This window comes from Corapipo altera, unplaced genomic scaffold, assembly GCF_003945725.1.
Source record: "Corapipo altera isolate COAL_440 unplaced genomic scaffold, ASM394572v1 46, whole genome shotgun sequence".
Classification (NCBI taxonomy): Eukaryota; Metazoa; Chordata; class Aves; order Passeriformes; family Pipridae; genus Corapipo; species Corapipo altera.
Window position 1 is genome coordinate 7,846,554 of NW_020884883.1, and position 22,159 is coordinate 7,868,712.

Genomic DNA, 22,159 nt, shown 5'->3' on the forward strand with positions numbered 1-22,159 from the left:
AAACAAAAACCTTGCAGATGAAAAGGCATGAAAGAAGTAACACAAACTCAGCACAGGAACAAGCTGCAGAATTATCAAAATCTGGTATCTATTCATGAGACTCCAAATGGGAAAACTGCTCTATAAACTAGTAAAAGTTAGAAAACAGAAACTGAAGTTCTAAAAGAGGAACTAACTTTAAAATTATATGGAAACAGACATTTTAGCCAAGGCACTTCAAACAGTTGTAGATAAAAACAGTAACAATGATACAGAAAGTATTATTTTGGATAATTTTTAGAGCTCTAGATAATTCCACAGTTCACAGATCTTTTCATATTCAGTATACGGTAAAGATGATCACCCAAATCACCAGACAGATGATATCTCAGCTTTGTCAATAGTAGAGTTATATCTTTAGTTCCTTACACAGGTTAAATAGAAGTGGCTGAGACATCAATTCTCCTCCTGAGCACACAGCAACATTATTATTAGGAAACTTTTTTTTTAACTGTTAAGTAGTCCAAGAAAGTAGGTCTTGTAGCTTTATCATTTTAATATCAAATAATCCTGCTGGTATTTTTTGCTAAAGAGAGAATTCACAATATTGGTCCTATTTTCTTTTTCCTTGTTTTCCTGGCATTCTAGGTAGAATACAAACAGCTTTACTTAGAAGATCACCACCTTCCCTTTTCCAACATATGGTACAGGGTTCTTCACTGTTTCTTCACATTATGTATTCTAGTTTTATATACTAAAAATTATCTATACACTTATAACTGTCAGTTATGACCTGTCAGTCTACTCAAGTGGCTGTATTACTTCCAAACACAACCTGCACAGCAAGAGGCACAACAACATAGCCAGAGTGTTGAACATCCTGCACACCTGAACTAATAAACCATGATACGCCCCAGCTGGCACCCAGTATCAACAGCTCAAGGGCCTGTACTAACAACAAACAATACAGAACCCAAATAAGTCATTCACATTCAGTTGTGACTGTCCTTTCCTTTTCTTCATGTTCGTTTACTACAGATTTAACATCAGTTAATATTGGATTTATTAGTACTCATTTATGACTACAAAGTAGGTCTCTAATATCTCCTTTGGTTTATCAGAAAACAAACATTGTTATGTCTTGAAGACAGCTTTGGACTTTAATCATTTTAAAGTGATTTATTACTGTAGATGCTAATAATCAAAAAGCTGTAATAAGTTTGTTGGATATAAAAATATAAAATCATGAAACATGCCACACAGCATGTTTATTCTCTAAATAAAGAGAAGAATGAAAAGCAAGACAGGAGAGGGGATCCCTGATGATTCTGAATTACTGTACTTAGTCAATCATGTAAATGTTTGCAACACCAGTCGTGTGAACCCACAATGGAAAGACGGGTTCCCATTACTTCATATTTGGTTTCACAGGTACATTACACTCACAGAGGAAATGCAAAATCCAGAAACTGGATCCATTCTCTAGAGGAAAGCGTTTGCCTTATTTGCCTCTGAAATGTGGTATTTCAGAAACAATCTCCCAGCTAGAAGATACTCCAGTCTACTACCTGCCCTCTTAGTCTGTCTTCAATCTTTAGCCTCATCACGTCGAGTCCACTCTTGTCTTACCTTCTGGGCTGTGTCCAGATCTTAACCTCACTTCAACTTTCCTTTCCTAATACAACTCATTCAGTCATTTTTGCCATCCAATCCTAATTCCATTCTCAATACTTTAACCATTTCCAGCTCACCCCAGACCCTCATCCAGTTCATCTTCTCCTACTCCTTAACTTCCAGTGCAGGGCACGCTTCCAAAATTTTCTCTCAAAGTTCATTCCCCTGGACCCTGCAAAGTCTCTTGATTTTCTGGTAACTTGTTCAATCAGTCACAGTCTTCCCTCTTTACCTCAGTTGTTCTTTTCCTCTGATCTCAATTATTTCTTACCCTTCTTTCTTCTGACTTTCATTCTCAGATTCTGTTTTTCTCCTATTGGCCCAACTCTCAGTCGCATTCTTTTCTTCCATTCCTCCCACTGTCATCAGGTCACAACCCACAAAGTACCTTCACACAAGCACACATGTATCCTGTACTCGTTGGCAATACAGGGACCACTTGTTCTCAGTTGCAATACCTAGACAGCTCTGTTGGATTGCAACTTGTACCAGAAATGGAGAAAGTCATGCTTCATTTTTCCACTCCTTAACTGCAGCATATGGCACTGCCATAGCTCCAGGCACACTTGCATGAAACCTTCAGAGATTTTGATCAGTAAGGGCAGTTTCTGCAGAACTTACTTCAGATTAACAACAGGAAAAAAAACCCAACTTCTAGCTTGGCCAAGGTAAAGATGAAAATTTTGATATCAAGAGACAGAAGCACAGCTAGCTACCTGTGAAAGAATTCCAGTACAGTTCTCTTTGTTTTAAATACAAAGTATTCATTCATATATGGTGCATTCAACAGCAATGAAAGCCACCTAGATTTCAGAAGTTAGCAGAAGAGAGTAAGATTGTGGAAATTTTAGATTACAACGTGACAGCTGTTTGAAAGCCATGTTATTCTAATCATCATTAATAATGATCACTATTTTAATCACTGAAAGTGCATACTATTACCAGAATAATGCCTACCTCTCATAGATAGTTTTTAAAGTCAGCTGATCTGGAACACCTTCAGTCTCTTCAAGATGCAGGATGAGCCATGATGTTCTGTATGGCCATTGCTCTGTGAGATTGATCCAACTAGCCAGTCTATCCCAATTGAATGTGATCTGATTAGCTCTCAATAAACGACCTAATAAAACAGGGAAGGAGGGAAGAAAACACAGGGGATTTTTTTCCCTTTTGAAAGACACCTCTTTTTTCCTCAAAGTAACAGTTATGTAAGTACTTTAATCTGATCTGTGAACTTTCTGCTATTATATTTTTAGCTCAGCAAATTCAAAATCATCTCAAGTCACATCTAAAAATATAATTTTACAGCCTAATAAAAATTCCTGCAAATACTGGTCAGAATATGAGACTCTCCAAAACCATCAACTTAAACACTAATTACCATCATCCTGTTACAGGTGAAGTTTAACTTACTTCAACAAAACTCAATAAGGAATTTCACACAGCATTAATTTCTCAATCTAAACACAGAAATTCATGGGAATACTCTGACAGATTTTCTATGCACTCACATACGAAATGTGGTCAAAACAAGTTAAGCATACAACTGCCAACTTCAATAGCCAATACAGTAAAATTCAGAGCTACAAAGAAAGGACTGTTTTATATTAATAAGGTAAGGTATAAATTACAAAAAAGGTTATTTAAAAAAACTCAGAAAAAGTTAAGGCTACAGTTTATGCATTTGAAGTTTAGCAAATTTTCTAGAACTGCTTTATCAATACTGGTAATGACACGTAACTTACAGCCTGAAGGCTCTGCTCATGAAGCTGTTCATGAAATCATCCTGTGTAACCACAGATTATACTGCATTAAAAGTGTTCTTGCAAAGTTTCTTTTTCATTTAATTTTACAATTAACAGTTTGTGATTTTGTTATAGTTTTATATCTGTACTATAATTTGTCAAAACAAGACATTTCATACTACAAATTGCAATGACAAAGCCAGGAGAATGCACACTTATTTAAAAGATTAGCTCAGAATTTTAGATCTGTTGCAGATTTATGCTCTTAACTATAAACAGTGCAAAAAGTAACTCAATGTGTTTTTTCTGAACCAGTTAGCTGTAGGGCTACTCAATGCCTTTTAGTGTCTGTAATAGAAAAGACAGTAAATAATCATTCCCTATTCACTTTCTACATGAAACATGATTTTATTAAACCTCCATAAATCCTTTTCCAGTTATTTCCAGTTTCTAAACCTCAGAGAAGTTTAGGAAATACAAGTCCTGATTGTATTTTGTTGAAGAAAAACAGGTCCAAAAATGCTTTCATCAGCCCCACACAATCATTTAGAGAAAAATTACTCCAAATATCCATAGCAAAAATGAACAGGATACATACCTGGTTTTCCCTCACAGCTTACCTTTTCAGATATCATCACTACAAGCTTTGTTCACACCAAAGTGTTATGAAAATGAAAAATGTATTTTTCTTATCCCACTTCAAAATTTTAAAATACAAAACTTTCTAAAAATGTAGACTAGAATCATTTTCCTCCCAACTGAAGTCAATATTATGTAAGTTCTTCATAGACACAGAATGGTCTACAAGCTTTTCTCACACTCTAGAAGAGTTTGCTTCAGGAAGATTTTCAAAATCAACACGTGGACTGACTTGTTAGATTTAGTTCACACACTAAGAAGTCTGAGTGTAACTACAAGTAGCCAAAACACAACACTGGTTCACTGTACACAACCATGTCACACTTACCTGTCACTGAAACAATATTTAGCAATCTTCTCATGGTCTGGGGGCTGATATCACTGAACCAATCCTCTGTAACCAACAGCTTGGTCAAATCAAAAGACATCTGGCGGGTAATGGTACGCTGCATCTGGCGTCTTCGGTAAGTATCCTGATAATGACACAAAAAAGCAAAGAATATTGAGTGGTATCAAAACTTTTTGTGTATTTGAAATACTTCAGTTTTACTTGATTATAAAGTCAGAGTTTTTGTGTCCGTGAGGCTGACATGAAATATCAAATGTATTTATCAGAACTTAATTCTGATTCAGCTGTGTAACAGCTGAACATGATTTCCACAGAAGCCAAGAAGTGGTAAGTTACACATTTTACTTCCACATCAATTCTGAGAGGGTAAAATAGATTGACACAGAACTATTCTGTAAAAAGTTTACTAATTTCAGTATTGCCATCATCTTTTCCTACTGTTCCTCTAAACTAACTGCATTTTAAAATTAAAGTGACTATCAGGTTCCTCTGCTACGTAATTCCACAAGTCTCTGCCTATGGAAGCTCAAAAACCTCAGAATCCTCAGACTCTAAGTTTTTTTGGGTTTTTTTCACAATTTTGGAGATCCCTTTTATTCAACCACCTTCTGATTTTATGCAAAGATGCAAAAACAGAGCAGAAAGCAGGAAAAAAGCATGGTGGACATGTTGCAGTACAAATCTAATACTTATTATTTGAAATTCCACAATTACTGCCCCTTGTTGCAACATCCTGCAATGAAGTGATACCAGGCTTACACAAAAAATATCCAAAATATACATACATACATAGATCATAGCTACTACCAGATTTGCTGTATCATCTCAGCATTCACAGAGAGTTGAATTTTTGTGGAAATGAACACTTTGGTGAGCAAGCATGCTTCTTCCTCTTTGACAAAACATCAGTCAACTAATTTAAGAATGTCCTTTTCCTACATGGATCATTTATAGAAGTTTCATAAGAACGGTTTGGTAAGTCTTTCACGTTGGTATCATTGAAAATGTGAAAGGAAAAAAAAAGAAAAGAAAAAAGGTTTTACCAATATCTCTATGTAGTCTAAAAATCTTTCTCACCCGCCTATTGAGAGCAGTTTTGCTACCAAGTTTGGTCATGTCTCCAAGACTGTTCTGAGAAACTCTCCTGTCAACCTCTTCATGCAATCCTATGGAAGGGAAAGAACAGGTGAGCATTTTCTCCATTCGTATACATTTGACTGATCCATAAAAATAACACTAATGACCTGTCAATTATTTTAACAGTTTGTTCCAAACCCCAGATTCTTGGATCATTGGGTTTGTAACTCTTATATCATCCTTTTGCATAACCTTACCTGCATTATCTGTATAAGGAATGTCCCCATTGGTTGTTGAAGCCACCATCAGTTTTTTTGCATTACTAAGCCCTCGGCTATTCAGAAAAACAGGCAAATGGACTATGTTTCGCATGTAATCATGTCCATTTATGTTTGAATCACGGAGAACACTGTTGAGATTCTGGTTAATAGCCTTTATAATAATGTGTGGGTCACTTGCAAAAATAGCAATAAATGGGCCTTTTGAAAACAAGACTCGCACCTGTAAAAAAGTAAATATTACAGCTTAACAATAATTAACTGTAACTGCGGATCTTTTGAACATCTGATTCAATATTTTATATCCATTCTGTTCAAGTTATAAACCTGAGAGGCCAAGAGATGTATAGAGATGTCACCTTCTTCAATACGAGATACCTAATGTTAGGAACTTATCCACAATTTGAAATAAGCATATTTGACAATTTAGCCGTAGTAGTTACAGTGGAAGTCATCACCAAAGAGGTATCATGCAGAGGTATCATGTCCCAGCCCCCACAAATACTGAGCATCTAAGCATTTTTCATCTAATGGACTTCAAGGGTAAATACGAAAAACCCTCCAAACATTGCAAGTTTGTTTCAACAGGATAAATACTTTCAATAGTTTACAACCGATTATTTCAAAACTTTTCAAAAGTACTAACGTGATTTAATTGTCAACTTTTCAAACCCACCACTCTTAGCATTACATTTATGCCAGTGTACACAAAGTGGCACAATGTACACACATAAACCTACTAAAACATTGCCTTCCTTTTACAGAAAATACACAATAACTGCACATATACAAGCTCATCTATGGAAGAGATCATTCATATGATCCAGAGATTATCTTTAAAAAATGACCCAACTCACAGTATCAAGCATCTGTAAAACTTTGTCCTGTTCACAAGCATCCAATCCATCAATAATTACAACAAGCCTCGTCTGGTTCTGAGTGAAGCTGTCAATGGTTTTTGCCATTCTGGCCATCAGTTCCACTTCACATTTCAAAACCTATAAAAAGGAAAAGCAAAGAAGAAAAAGACATCTCTATAATACTTTAAACTCATAAAAATATATATAATTCTTTTTGCAGATTGCTACTTCTCCCAAAAATGCTTCAATAAGATTAGAAGAATAAACTTTCAAATACTCAAAGTGAAAGGTCCTAAGATGTCACTTCCAACATTCTAATTTCTTATTTGGAAAAAAATGTACAGCTTAAACACATATTTCACTGTGAAGTAACAAACTATCCTTATTTAAATTCCATTACAATGTTATTTAAGAAACTAATATTCACATACTGTAAAACAGTATTTCAAAAGTAAATTAAAAAGTATTTGTAGCTTCAGCTAGTCCTCAAAAATTGCTTGGCATAAAATGTACACTAAAATTTTCCATCTGCCTTCCAGCCAAGCACATTATGCTATTACTCTAATGCTCAGTCATTCCTATTCAAGATATGCAATGCAATTTGTTAAGCTTTTCAACATTGTTGCACATTTAACACCCACCCTTAAGAGAGAAACAAAGGTGGAATCTGCCTGCCCTAATTTCACCAATTAACAGGTAGACATTAGAATCTGACTTATTCATCACTAGATTCATCTTGAATGTGCACATTAAGACAACATAAAACAGATGAACAACTCTCTGGAAATACCCATTTTTCTTCTTTGACGGCAAAGGGTGAACTTAATTCCTAAAAGGCTGAAGTTATGTCAGATAAATACCACTCAAAAAACAACTGTCAAGAAACACAGTACCAATACAGATAAGGTTTTCTGTGCTGCAAAAACACAGCACCAGGCAGGCTGGCATCAGGCAGGATTCACCCTTCTCAAAACGGGAGAGTCTTTGCCCAGAAGCGAGCAGGGCTAATTCACAGAGCCTTAAACTAGACACGACAGGGGAGGGGCATAATATCAGGCTTGCCCACGACAAGCTGTGTGATGACATGCCAAGGTTAGTGGGATGCACTGCTAGTGAGGGCCCTCTCTGCTGGAGCACTGGAGCACTCTTGAAGTCTTATGGCAGTATGGCCAGTAGGTCCAGGGAGGTGATTCTGCCATTCTACTCCACTCTGGTGAGACCCCACCTGGAGTGCTACAACCAGCTCTGGGGTCCTCAGCACAGGAAGGACATCAATGTATTGGAGCGAGTTCAGAGGAAGCCACAAAAATGATTACAGGGCTTGAGCACTTCACCTATGAGGAAAGGCTGAGAAAATTGGTACTGTTCAGCCTGGAAAAGACTCTGTGGAAACCTTTATTGTGGCCTTCCAGTACCTAAAGAGGGCCTATAAGAAAGATGAGGACAAACATTTTGGCAGGGCCTGTTGCAAGAGGACAATGGGAAATGGTTTTGAAAACTGAAGGAAGGTCGATTTAGATTAGATATAAGGAAGTTGTTTTATTATGAGGGTGGTAAAACTCTGGCACAGGTCCCAGAGAAGTTGTGGATGCCCCATCCTTGGAAACATTCAAGGTCCAAGCAACCTGATCTCATTGAAGATGTCCCTGCTTGTTGAAGCGAAATTGGACTACTTGACCTTTAAAAGGCCCCTTTCAACTCAAATTGCTTTATCATCAATGAAAAATATTCGCACAACATATTGTAATACAATATATTAGCTGTAATCTACAGAGGTAACCACCACGATGCTAAATTTTACTTTCAAATAGGAGCATACAGGAGATTTGATGACAGCCTGATGGGTATAGTTTTTATCAGTTTATAGACATAACCCAGTAAACAACAGTCTTTTCTACAATTTTTCATTTAATACGTGGACTGTCTTGGAATGTTCTTTCAGTGCTAAAATTCCTTTCTTAATAAAGATGTCTTGCAGACAGACAAAGTTGGGCTTGGTTTTTCACCTGTAGAAGATTCACAAAGTTATTCTTTCTAGTCTTATGACCTAGAGTAAACTCTTACTAAATACTAATAGTTTAGAACAATTGTTTTCCTAGTACCTTCCTCCAAGCAAAAAGAAAATCAGAAAACCGAAAACTTAATCCAAATTTAACACTCTTGATTGAGCAGGCAGGTCTCATACACTAAGCACAATTACCACTGGCACAGAAGTGTTCCCATCAGTAAAAACTCACCAAGTCTCACTCTCCAGTTGTGAGACTTGGTCCCATTAAATAAATGGTACTCCATCTTAAGAATGCTCCATGTTTGGGGGTTTGTTTCAATTATTTTACTGGTCAATTCACATAAATGCTTACCTTCATGAACCCCTCGCTTTTCAACTTGTGAAGCTTGGAGGCAGCATTGTGAAGGCGCTTTCTCTGAGAATTCAAAACTGAATCCATCACTTGCCACCACGTGCGGCAATTCAAGAAAAAGGCCAAACCAACAATACAGGTCACTGTTATAAGAATAACATTCACTGTCATGTTGGCTGACTCCACATTAAAAATCGCCAGCAGGGCAATCGCAGAAACAACGCAAGACAAGATAAACAGGAAAATCACAAAGGATGGGAGGCAGCAAGTCTTCTTCCATTTCTTTTTACCTAGGAAGCAAGTATTTGCTGTTAGAATGAATATACAGCACAGTGACAGTTGAGTACAAAATTAACTTGCATACTTCTCATAAAACACTAACTTGCAAAAGCTTACTGCAGTATTACCACCCAGCCACAAACCTATGGAAAAAAATTATCTACTATTAGCCACAATTCTTGGAAATTATGAAGCAGAGATATTCCTTTAATCTTCAGTTTATTTCCATTGTTTCAGGAAACCCAGAATGGATGGAAATGACAATCATTAAATAGATTTCATATCAGTGTTATCACTCCTTTTGTGGCATCTCTCTGGAAAGTGTATTTACATAAATAAATCCTGTACAGTACAGTACCTACTCAGTTTTAAACTGGAACCTGGTACTTACATAATCTAATAGTAATGGTGCCATTGGAGAACTAAAACAAAATTGCAAGCTGCAGCCTGAGACCATCCCTTCTTGCACACCAAAACATACACAAACGGGAGGATGTATGGTTTGGACAGGGCCTCAGAAGAGAACACAGAACTCCTGACTTCAAGTGGATTGATAAGGAAGAGACAAAGAAATACTGCAGTTGGAGCTTAGCACAGCTAAATCATTATCAAAGAAACAGCATTTTCCAAAGCAGCAGCCTCTGCCTTTAGGGCCTGTACACATCCAGTGGTGTACACACCTAGAAGATTGTTACCTTCTGTACACAGTTGTTGACAACAAAGAACAGACCACAGAATGATCTGAAGCAAAATGCTGACAGCTAAAAACCAGCATTTGAACTGAAATGGAAAAATCAAATTCCAAATATGCTACATGGAAAGAGTATCCAAGGTTTATACATGGTCTATGTATGATACTCTGCACTGGGGCATGAGTTGGAAAGGTCTTTCACATCACTCACATATGTGACACACAGGATTGTGCTGCAGGACAAAGAAACAGAAACGCATAATGACAGGAGTGAGGGGTAAGAAATAAAGAATAACAGCTCAGTTATAATTATATTCAGTTCTAGACATACTGAAGCAGGAATGAAACCTTCCTCTTGCTAGAAAGAGGCAGACTTGGATTAGAGAGACACACAGGAATCAACAATGAAATGACAATTGAACAGGCTTGTCTGTGAGTTTACAGATGTAACAAAAATTTAAGATATAAAAGACTAAAAATAAGCCTACATGGAATTTCTATGAACATCTAGAGACAATAAACGTATGACCCTGCACCTGAAAACAACGAGAGAAAAGGAGATGATGTGCAAAATCACCAAATAGATAAAATAAATTTTAAAAATCAATTAAGTAATTAGAAATAACATGGAAAGGCAACAGAGCCAAGGAATGCAAGAGAAACATAAGATTAAAAATGAAAGGGAAGACATGATTACTGCACTTAATCACAAGAAGCCAGCACTATGGTGCCATTCCCAAGACAACTTTGGGAGAAATCACAACATCATGAAAGCTGTTTCACTGAGGTTAAGGAGAAGAACTGCAGAATGCCTAACATGGAAAAAAAGGGTGAAAAATTGCACACATCCCTTTCATAAAGAACATGCAGTTAATTTCAGAAAGAACAACGAAGAGTAAGTTGTGTTCAGCACATAGCTGAGCATAGCAAACATAGTATGTTTTTTCCACCCTCTGCAAGACAGAAGAGTCTAATTCACTTTGTGAGAGGAGACAGCATCTAACAGAGTCCTCAATTTGTGGACAAGGGCAAAATTAAACAAGAAATAACTGACTGAAACTGAACTCAAAGTACAAATAAGTCCTCAATTAATTGAAAGTTACCATCTAGAAACTCTTTCTTCACAATATCACTCTGCCTATTTTTTTTCCCAGAAATCTACATATGGGACAGAAAAAAGTTTGTTCCATTTGGATCAAGCAGGAATATTTCTTCCCATCTTACCACAACTGATGACAGCAATTCATATCTTTGGATCAACATAGTCTACACATTTATTATTTCCAAGAATAAGTAGTGGTCACTCATAAAAGCTCTAAATTAAAATCTAATAAACTAAACAAACTTCTCTTAGCAATATACAAAAGCATACTTTTCCCTTTACCTGACTCAGACACAATGACTTAATTGCTATGGAAATATGCTACATCTACAAGGATGTAATGCGAATATACATTTCCATAGGCACTTCTAAAAACAATACTTCATAGAAGATATTCCTTTATTATATCAATAAAATCAAGATTAGCAGAGAAAATGGGGCATTTTTCTCTCCAAAAATTTCTGCATGGCTACAACAATTTCTAAAAAGAGCTTATAAAGCAAAAAACAGAACCCCTGGTAACAGTGCACTGAAATGGAATAATCGGAAATGTCATTCAGGTAAAAAAAACCTTGTGTATCTTCTGTCTTGAAAACTCGAAATAGCCTTGTTGCTAAGAAACCAAATTCCCTTTCACATGCATCAGAGAGGGTAGCAATCATCTCAGCCAATGAAGTTTCTCCACCTACACTGGACAGTCTATTGTAGTCGGTAAACAAAAATCTGAAAGAGAAAACACATGTATTTTGTATACTTTAGAAAGCTTACAGTATTTTCTGGCAACCAAAAAAAAATCTTGCTGCATCTCTGCAACCAGAAGTTTTTTTCAAGTGGTACAAAATGTAAAATACTTGAATATTTAATTTTTTAAAAACTCTACATGGAATTTAAATGTTTCTTCTCCATTTATCAACTTCTTCTTTGCCCCACTTCCTATTCTAAAACTTGATTTCTTAAGAAGATAAAAATGATCACATCACTAATGGCACCTCAGATGACAGTAAAAACATAAAAATATCTTTATGATGCCAAAATATAATATTGACAAGTATTTTTAAAATTGCATTCTCATCTATTTTTAAATATTTATAGAGGATTAAAAAAAATTTCAGAAGCACAAGATCACATAGAAGCACCAGGAGGCTAAAACAGAAGTTTCTAAACAAGAAGTAAATGAAATGATAAAACACATGGCATTAATTTTCTTGCTTTCAGGTAAACTAGAGCAGTCTGATGCTCTACTTACAGAAAAAAAAAAGACAAAAAAAAAAGAAAGACCTTAACAGAAGCAATCAGTAAAACAAGCATTAAACATAATATATCAGAAAATTCTTATTTTGTCTGGTACAAATTTTTATTAGTCTGGTAGTCAAAACCCCTAATTCCAAAAAGCAGTAACTTTCATCAACATAAGCAGATTGTTTTTCTTGAAAACACTACTATCTTCTTCACATTGAAAAGTTTAACTTCATGATCTTCTAGGGCTACTGTTTTTCAAACATGAATCTCAACAGCTTCTCATATGAAGATAAACATGCACATTAAAATACACAGTTTGAGGAGTATCAGAGTGAACCTGAATGAGTCATTCATGAGTAAAGAAATGAAATAACTAACCTGACAGGTAAAGCTTTAGTGGTTTGCTCTGGTAATTCTGGTGGGTTCACAAACATGAGTTTGAGAAGCAACTCTAAATATCCAACATGTCTTGCCAACCTTGTACTTAACACCCAGGCCCAGTTCCATCTCTCTCCTTCTCTTCGGCCACCAAAGTAAATTACAGCTAAAATATTAAAAATTAAGATGTTATGGCTTCATTTCAGTCAACATTCACAGTTGAAAGAACCATGAAGTTTGAACACATGAAGCATGGAGTTCTGTAAAAAAGGTTAACGACTTTTAGCAGTTATGGCTAAAAATAAGAATGGTAAGCTTAACACAATGAAATTACCATTCAAAATTCTTCTTTGTTTTCCAGAATGCCTTCTCACAAATTATATGCAAAACACAAGGAAAGGGTCCAAAGGGGTCTTATTTTCTACAAAACCAGTTAGTAATTTTTTTTCTGAATCACAAAGCAGATCTACAAAACAATATTTAATTCAAAAAATAGTTAAAAATCTTCACAAACTTCATATAAAATACTTACTAAAGAAAATGTAAAGAACTGCTAATAAGCTGAGTGACACTGCTATTCCAAGCTTTGCATCCACTGTGAAAGCAAGCAATAAACCCAGACCTCCACACAGCAGAAGTGTGAGGAATACAATAAGCCAGGAGAACTGAAACAGAGGTTCAATCTGCTGTCCTGCAAAAGTCTTCATTTCATCTAAAACAAAAGACAAAGACCAGTTAACATGTGAAATAACTCTAGAACGGATCATATTTGAAAAGAAACACTTTTTCAGTAGATTGTATAACTTACCCCTATTACTGACCCAAAGAAAGACAATGGATGCTTAAATTCTTCTTCACACATTAGTGTAAAACCCAAAATTTTTATCCATGCAATGAATGAAAACCTTTAAATACACAATACTCGCACTCTTTGCTGCAGATTTTCTACTTTTAAAAGCATATTGAAAGTCATGTCATTTCCTATCCTATTCCAAAAGTGTAAAACACATTTTCTGACACCAAGAAAAATAAATCCACCACATCTGTCAAAAAAACCCACCCAACCTCCAAAATCTCCACCATTGAAACATGGACTACATTCCTCAAATAGTCAGATATAACAGTACAGTTGAAGGCTTCAGCATTTATTTCTGTTTGGCGATTCCTATTTAGTAACGCAGAAATTCATGAAGAAACTTATTTAGGTTCTACTGAATAAGAAACATCAGATACACAATCCAGAATAAAAACATGAATGAGGAAGAGGAAGAAAACACTGAAAAAGTGTTTTAAACATGTAAGAGCTCACCTGCACTAAACATCACAGTCAAAATCAACATGTTTTCTGTTTATAACACGGGGGATGAGGCAAACAGAATGAATGCAGAGCCCCCATTTTGGCTAATATAGAAGTTTCTAAAAACAAAGAAATCACAGAAAATAAGAAACAACAAGACAGGTAAAGGTATTCTGAATTACTGTGTCTAGTTCTGGGCCCCTCAGTTCAGGAAGGATATTGAGGTGCTGGAGCAGGTGCAGAGAAGAGCAACAAGGCTGGTGAAGGGACTCAAACACCAGTGCTATGAGGAGAGGCTGAGGGAACTGGGATTGTTCAGTGGAGAAGAGGAGGCTCAGGGGAGACCTCATTGCTCTCTACAACTCCCTGAAAGGAGGTTGTAGCCAGGTGGGGGTTGGTCTCTTCTCCCAGCCAGCTATCAGTAAGACAAGAGGGTACGGTCTTAAACTCTGCCAGGGGAGGTTTAGGTTGGATATCAGGAAGAAATTCTTTACAGAGAGGGTAATCAGGCATTGGAATGGGCTGCCCAGGGAAGTGGTGGATTCTCTGTCCCTGGAGGTTTTTAAGACGAGACTGGGTGTGGCACTCAGTGCCATGGTCTGGTAACCGCAGCGGTAGCGGATCAAGGGTTGGACTTGATGATCTCAGAGGTCCCTTCCAACCCAGCTGATTCTATGATTCTACATTGAAACATCTCAGAAAAGCATCCTTTGTTAGAAAAAGCTAAAACTGTAAATAAGTTGCCTATTTCCACTGGGGAAAATATTGACTCACTTCTTACACTGTATTTGCTTCCCTCTGTCATTTCAGATAGTTCAAGAAGCTTCAAGTAAATAAGAGGAAAGGGGAAGAAAACTAGATGCAAAGCAATTATGCTACAGAGAATAAAATATTAATAGCCTGAAATTGTTTAAACTCAAAAAAAAGGCACATAGGTTGCACAACAAATAAATACCCTAGCAGAAGAGGCCTGAATCTGATTTGACACTCAAACAGGCCCTGCAAGGCATATTTTGGCAGTCAGACTTTCAGTTATACTTAAAGGATAGATTCACTGCTGCAGGAAACTCACAGGGCAATAGATAGCAACACTTAAAAGACTGTCTTGACATTGTATAAATGAACAAAGCAGTCTGTGGAAGAACTAACCACAGCAGAATTTAAATCCTTTCATCACAGAAACAGAGACCAGATATAACATTACATAGACCAACACTTCTCGCAAAAACTAACTATTCCCATGTAATGCTTTCTATAGATAGATTGGAACCTACAAAAAAGGCTAAATCAAGTTTTACCTTCCAGTTTCTTGAGCAGGAATGATTTTCCACTTCCCCACTGTGCATATAAGCCTACACAGATAGGTGGCTGCATGGTTGGTTCACTCAGAATATCAGCCAGAGCACTGCTGTACAGATCATAACCCAGCATGTCACCATCAGATTCCGTGGGAGACAAGTGTCCTGCAATACAAACACTATATTACACAACTTTGCTTTAAGAAAGCTCTTTCAATATGACAATTTTCAGACATAAAGTCACAACAGGTTCACCCATATCTGTATATATACTCCTCCCATATAACAGCTGTTATTATTGGTTCATTCCTGTTCATAGGAATTTTAAATCATTCACATAAGTTACATAATTATCACGACTGTTAAAGCTTACAAGACTCAAAATCCAAAATCACAGACAGTCAAAGAAAGTAATTCCTACACAAGCAAGATCCAAATAAAAACAAAGTGATCAACAGAAGTTGCAAAGTATCTCGTGTCAAAAATCAAAAATAAAAGGCATGTTTGACCTTTGTTAGGCTTTCAGAATGTAGAATTTTTTTGCCAACTGATTATTTTAAAGTGTTCCCATTAGTTGCAACATTAAAAAATATGTTTCCACTTTTGAATAGAGAATTGAATAAACTGGATTCTCAATATATGAGTGATTAAAAAAACCAAATGCTTATACTTACTGGCACCAAATATCTGTGTTAAAATACTCTTCTGGTGGCTACAGTCAATATTATAAGGTGTTTCTCCTGTTTTGTTGGGTCTATACAGCAACCGACCATCTTTCGGATTTCTTAAGAGTAATTCAGCAAGTTTACGGCTTCTTCCACGAATAGCAATATGAAGTGGAGTATCTCCTTTCTGCAATTAAGTGAAAAACTAGTAATATCTAACATGATTATTGACAAGATTATTGACAGACCATATGGTCCACATCATTTCAGATGTATTATTTCCTTGAAATACATCTTAAAGCACTCAAAAGCATCAATGTCTTACAGCAAACATTCTTCCCCTCAAAAAAGCATTACAAATGTTTCAGAAAAGACACATGAAAAAGCAGTTCTTAGAATGCTAAATCTAAGATACTTTCTACTTTTTTAAATGCTTATATTAATGTATCTTAAGGTTCACCAAAATATCTTAAGGTTCATGAAAACTAGTCTCTATTTAGAAACAAGTGTCTACTGGGAAATTCAGAGACTTGTTCAGAACAAGAAATAATGCTTGTTAGAATTGTTTCAATGTCTGCTCAGAATTCTCAAAAAAACTTTCCAGTAAAAGCTTTTTTATTACATCAACATTAATACTCATATGCCCTAAACATAATACTAGGACATTAAAAAAACTATCAAATAAATGTTTCTGTAACTAAAAGGCTAACAGTCAGAGTAGGTGATGCATAAGGAGACAGCAACAGCCACTTGTATTTGTCCTTGGCATTGCTAAGTTTAATGTCTATTAATCAAAAACTAACATTAGTGACAAATAACATGTCTTTATGGTCTTTTTCAAGTGCATTAAGAATTAATTTATCTGTGAAATTTTTATTCCTGGCCTGCATTTTTTTCTTATTATTTAATTATTAACATATGGGAAGCTCTCTTTCTGTAGCCTCAACAGCTCTCTACAAAATCTTGCTGCAAATCTAAAATGATTAAATATACTAAAGTAAACAAATTAATATTCTTTACCTTGTCTACAGCTGAGACCTTAGCTCCTTTGTCCAGAAGAAGCTCTACTATTTCAATATTCCTCATCTTGGTTGCCTTTATGAGCGGCGTTTCTCCGTCCTAAAATGGAAAAGTAGGCCTAATATAAAAATCCCTATATACTCAAAACCAAGACAAAAATAGTGATTGGGTAAGAAATTAAATCCAAAACTTTTAAGACAATTTTTATTTAAATATGTTACTGTGCAAGTAACAACACTTCAGCACTTATGTTTGTGAAAAAGTACCCCAGACCTAGTATTTGATTAGAATAAAAGAACGAAATACTAACAGAGAAAGACAAAATCCAGATATAATACAAGGTATTTGAATAGACCTCAATGCTGTGCATACTACTTCCTCTTTTTTTTTTATTGCTGCACATGCAATAGACAGTGGCCCAAGGTCATGCTTAGTAATATCAGAAGCCTTTTTCCCCAGTTTCTAGTAGTACCTGCTCTCTAGTTCCTATTGCTGGTTATGTGAATGATGTTGAGGTAAAGAATCCACATGTTCCCTGCTGTCACAGATTTAATAGGAAATTATATTTATGGGAATATCACTAGTGCTAAAAATCCGTATTTTAGAAAAAAATTTATTTTTTTTTTACAGCGTGCAAGGTAGCAACACTTCCCAAAAACTAAATTTAATATAATCTCAACATCACATAGGAGCTGAGAAAATATGTTAAACAAAGCAATTCAATTAAAATTCTGTTACCTTGGTACATGTTTCAGTATCAGGATTGCATTGCAAGATATCCCTCACCATTGTAGCATTTCCTTTTTCAACTGCCCAATACAAGGCAGTTTTATTATCCTGAAAAAAAGAGTATTAAATGTTAACAAGTATTTTCATTCAGTTGGATAAATTGCATAAACTGTACATAAGGTACAGCCATAATATATTGAAAATAGCATATAATACAGCAAATTTTAGCACAGCTCAGGGCAAAGGGAAAGGTCACCAAATCCAATTGGTACAACAGTATAATTTGCAGGGAGGATGAAAATCTAGCAAGAGAATACAAATCTATTTTAAAAACGCTTGTGCAATGTATTAAGAGGCTTTAACAATCCTAGCAGATTTAACCTGTCTTGAAACAGTTTCAAAAACTATATGTAAGTATTCAGTTTTAACTCAAAGTTTTTTAATAAAATAACTTTTTTTCATAGGCCATGCAAGCTGGAAGGTTGTAAAAGTAGAGGGACATGAAAGTCAACATAAAGTACCAGAATGCTGATCAGTCAGACATTGTATCACCAAACTAGGGAGAATGGTTCAGAGCTGCAAACCTGCTTGTGTCATTAATTTTTTCCTCCAGTGATGTGTGTTGTCCCAGAAAGTCTCCGTGCCTGGAATCTTTTTTAGCCTAGTGACTGCACCATGACTCTTTCTGTTTGAGGCATACTTGTTTAGAGACATTTAAGAAAAGCCTCTGAACACACACCTGCTTCTAAGCAGGAATGTCAAAGTACCCCTTGCAGACTTCTACTTGTTTGCTTCTTTCATTTGCAGCTCTTCCTCTTCCACTCATGGGCTTCACAGTAAACTGAGTTTAAAGCCTTTCTCAGCAGTTTCAATAAGCCTGGTCACTAAGATTTCTTTCCTCTCTGATCACTTGTGTTTCATCCTTCTGTCAGCTGGTTTCCAACAAGACACAACCCTGAGGTAGTCAACTTCTCAACAGCAACATCAGCTACACAGCCAGGCACGGGTCTGCCAGATGCTCCCAGCTGGGCCCTTCCCCTTACCAGACAGGTTGAGGAGAACATCACCTGAGCCCTCTACTGCCCAAACACTCACTCTTGAGCCTCATGTTTTATTTGCTGAAGGTACCCACCAGCTAGTGACCATATGAATGAATCATCAGCAAGGAACACAGTTGCTGGAAGGCTGGACAAGACTCAGCAACTTTTCTGGACCATCACAAATTTGGGCAGTTAACACTTCTCCCCAGAACAAGTCTGGCTGACAGGCAGCTGCCGCAATGCCAAACAGCAGAGGAGTTGCTAAACACTAGTGCTCCTCTCTGATTCTGAAACTGCTGGTCCTAAACGAAGATCTGAAGTGCACACCCAGAACCTTCCTCTGATGGCACTGACTCTGCTTGCCAATAAGGCCACAAAAGTATTCTCTAGATCAACCACTGCAAATGGCTGTTCAGGCAATTTCACACCACCAGAAGCCACAAGCTTCCCTGCCACCAAAGAGGTTGGGTGCTCTTGCTATTTCTGTATTGCCTCAGTCCTATCAAGATGTTGAAAAGCTTCAGATTTTCGGACCCATGTCAGCAAGAAGCTGAGATACACGGGTTTCCAATGGCAGGTTAGAGGAAGAGATCCAAACACTACTTTTTCTCCAAACTAAAAGCTTCCTGGCTTCTCACAGATGCTCTGCATCAAGAGCAGGCACTGAACCTTGGCAGCTCTCAGTGACCAGTTAGTTTTGTGTTCAAACTTGGCAGAACACGTGTGCCTAAAAGTAGAGTGATTTGAATAGCTTCAAGCAAACGAAAGCAAGTTGAATGTAACAATAAAAACAACTACCATGCCAAACAAGGAAACTTCCAACAGAAGAATAAAGATAATACCTTAATGAAAGGACAAAAAAGAAAGAAGGGGTAGGTAGAAAACATGGAAATCACTGACAACAGTGTTTAAAGTAATAGAAACAGTTGGTGGAGACAAAAATCAACCAAGTACAGTGACAGAACTGAACTGACAACAGATATAATCTAAGGTGCATCACATTTTATTAAATTTAAAATATTATCAAAATAATGATGCTAAGGGTTTTTTTAAGTCTGTCACTATTTTAAATCTGTTCAGTAGTGCAGTACAACTACATATATCTTAAAAATTGCACAGCAACAACATGATGTATTTTTCCTGTTTGATGGAACCTGAGTTTCCTACCGGTTAGACAGAGCAAGTTTTAAAGTCCTGTTTTCAGAAACACAGTATAACTGTTTGGTATTTCAATTCACATCCTATTTTAGAACTACTATAACACTTACTTTGCGGTACTTACCTGACCTCTGATATCTATATCAGCATATTTATGGAGCAGGGCCCTCACAATTTCAACATGACCACCTCTAACAGCCCCAATCAACACTGTATCTCCACTCTAGAAAAATTGTGAAAGAATATTGAACATTAATTAATACTATTTAGGAAAAAGAAATGTAACAGAATAAATTATAGCCTCAAAACATACATTATTCCTATTTACATTAAGAAATCTGTACTTGTTTTTGAAAAAGATACAAAAATAGCTCAATCTCTGAAAAAATGGGTATACAAAATAAAAAATTCTGGAGTTTTTTATTTTTCAAAGAAATTAAATTGCTATGGAAAAATAAGCACTCCAAAAATAGTTCTAGCTTAAACTACTATCCTAAAAAGTAACATCATAAATTATAATGAATACAAAAAAAAAAATCTGTACTCTAGTTCATAGGAAGACCAACCACTCACAGTAATAACCTCCTTAAAATCAGACAATAATGTTGACTGTCTCCTTTAGATGCTTCAAAGTCGAAAGAAGATCTTCAAGAATTTTAAACAATTTTATACCTTTTTTTGGTGCAGATTTGCCTGCTATCTTGCTTACACACACTATGCTATTATAAAGAAAAAAAAGCAAAAGGTTGATTTTATACCCAACTAATCAAAAGGAAGAATATCTTGGCATGGTAAATGGAGTTGTCTACTCATAAAACAAAGTTACAATTGTGCCTAAGGCTTCTGATTTTAACATACTTAAGGATATATCAGAATTTCAGAATATGAAACCCTGAAATTACCTAATACTCCTTTTACAATGACACAGGAAAAATAAATAAAAGTATAGCAAAATCACAGGTGTGGAACTCAGAGAGCTCAGTAGTAGTAAATCCCCCATCAATCACAGTCATTACACACCTGGCTGCAAACCAAGAAATTTTCTTTATCAAAATCTACTCTAGCATCTTAAACTAAGAGTACTCATTGTTTTGTGTATTTTTGGAATACAGTCACCTGTACTGATAGATGTAATTTATCCTTCCTAAAAGCACAGGAATGCAGACCATGTAGAACATTGTGGAAGAAGAGGTGGGGAGATTGCAATGCATTTTCTTAAATATTTAAAATTTTGCTTTGATATGTGCCCAAGAACAAATTTGTTGTCACATGCAACACTGCAGCTCAGTACATAACAATCTAAGAAATGCACTGACAATCGAAATATAGGAAATGCATCCAAAAAACCTTTTAAATTTATGAGGTAAATAATTAGGAAGTTTTCCTCTATTCTCTGCAACCCCAAGCAATCCAACTTAGAAACTGGCAATGCAGCCTCAAAAACATATGATACTGCTCTGAACTAAATCACTGACCTTGACAGAGGCATCTAAGTTTAGGTATTTAACCACCTATAGCCCCAAGGCTGCAGTGCTTGGCCTGCCTCTGACACTTCAGAAAAACCTGACTATGAAGAGGACAATGCAGTCCAAAGCCCCTGTATAAGCACCCAAATAAAACCCTGAGCAAGCAGATTCACACTCAGGGCACTGTCCATGCTGCACACCTCTACTGAGCAATGCACTTACAGGTCAGGTACACAGAACAGCTCAGGTAAACAGTGTTCCATCTACATGTCTTAACTCAGAGGTGAAGTCTTCCTCTAATATATGCAAGTGTTCTAGTAAAAAGTTTCATCATAGAAGATAAAGGTCCGTGCTGAATTAAATGCATTCTTTTTTATAAAATGCATTGGTTTGCAATTTTAACAACACTACCACATGCATTAATACACAAATCCCCCACCCCAAACCTACGGGTTAGTTCAGTATTAGTCTTAATTCTTGTTTAAAGAAGCACAATCTGACTTAAATGAAAACCTAAGAGCTGATGAATAGGAGTTCTACCAAAGCAACAAGGTAGTAATCTCTTCACATTTAACTTGAATTCACTTTTTTACCCTTTTTTTTAGAAAAAAAGAAACAAAAAAGATCAGCAGCAAATATTACCTGAGGAAGGGAATGGCTGCTTGCACTTTAATTTTTGTTTTTTAATACATTACAGATACGACAAATGATCTAAGGAAACTTTCAATTCAAGAATACAAAGAAAAAGAGTAGTTTCTATAGTTTATCCTTGACCTTCACACAGCAACATTTACCACTTAAAATAGCAATGTAAAATAGCACTTGTAAAATAGCAA

At 36.1% G+C, this 22,159-nt stretch overlaps 1 protein-coding gene across 4 annotated transcripts in view; it reads right to left on the bottom strand.

Moving 5' to 3' along the window:
* Window positions 1–22,159, bottom strand: part of KIDINS220 (kinase D interacting substrate 220) — a 77,212-nt gene that overhangs the window by 35,565 nt on the left and 19,488 nt on the right. For all 4 annotated transcript variants that reach the window (XM_027640957.1, XM_027640960.1, XM_027640959.1 and 1 more), the window contains exons 9-22: window positions 19,982–20,080; window positions 17,669–17,767; window positions 16,931–17,029; window positions 15,920–16,097; window positions 15,246–15,410; window positions 13,183–13,362; window positions 12,651–12,816; window positions 11,605–11,756; window positions 8,962–9,251; window positions 6,599–6,739; window positions 5,721–5,964; window positions 5,464–5,552; window positions 4,366–4,510; window positions 2,611–2,773 (exon numbers count right to left, since the gene is read on the bottom strand). In XM_027640957.1, coding sequence (XP_027496758.1) covers window positions 2,611–2,773; window positions 4,366–4,510; window positions 5,464–5,552; window positions 5,721–5,964; window positions 6,599–6,739; window positions 8,962–9,251; window positions 11,605–11,756; window positions 12,651–12,816; window positions 13,183–13,362; window positions 15,246–15,410; window positions 15,920–16,097; window positions 16,931–17,029; window positions 17,669–17,767; window positions 19,982–20,080 — 2,210 coding nt within the window. The remainder of the gene's footprint in view (window positions 1–2,610; window positions 2,774–4,365; window positions 4,511–5,463; window positions 5,553–5,720; window positions 5,965–6,598; window positions 6,740–8,961; window positions 9,252–11,604; window positions 11,757–12,650; window positions 12,817–13,182; window positions 13,363–15,245; window positions 15,411–15,919; window positions 16,098–16,930; window positions 17,030–17,668; window positions 17,768–19,981; window positions 20,081–22,159) is intronic.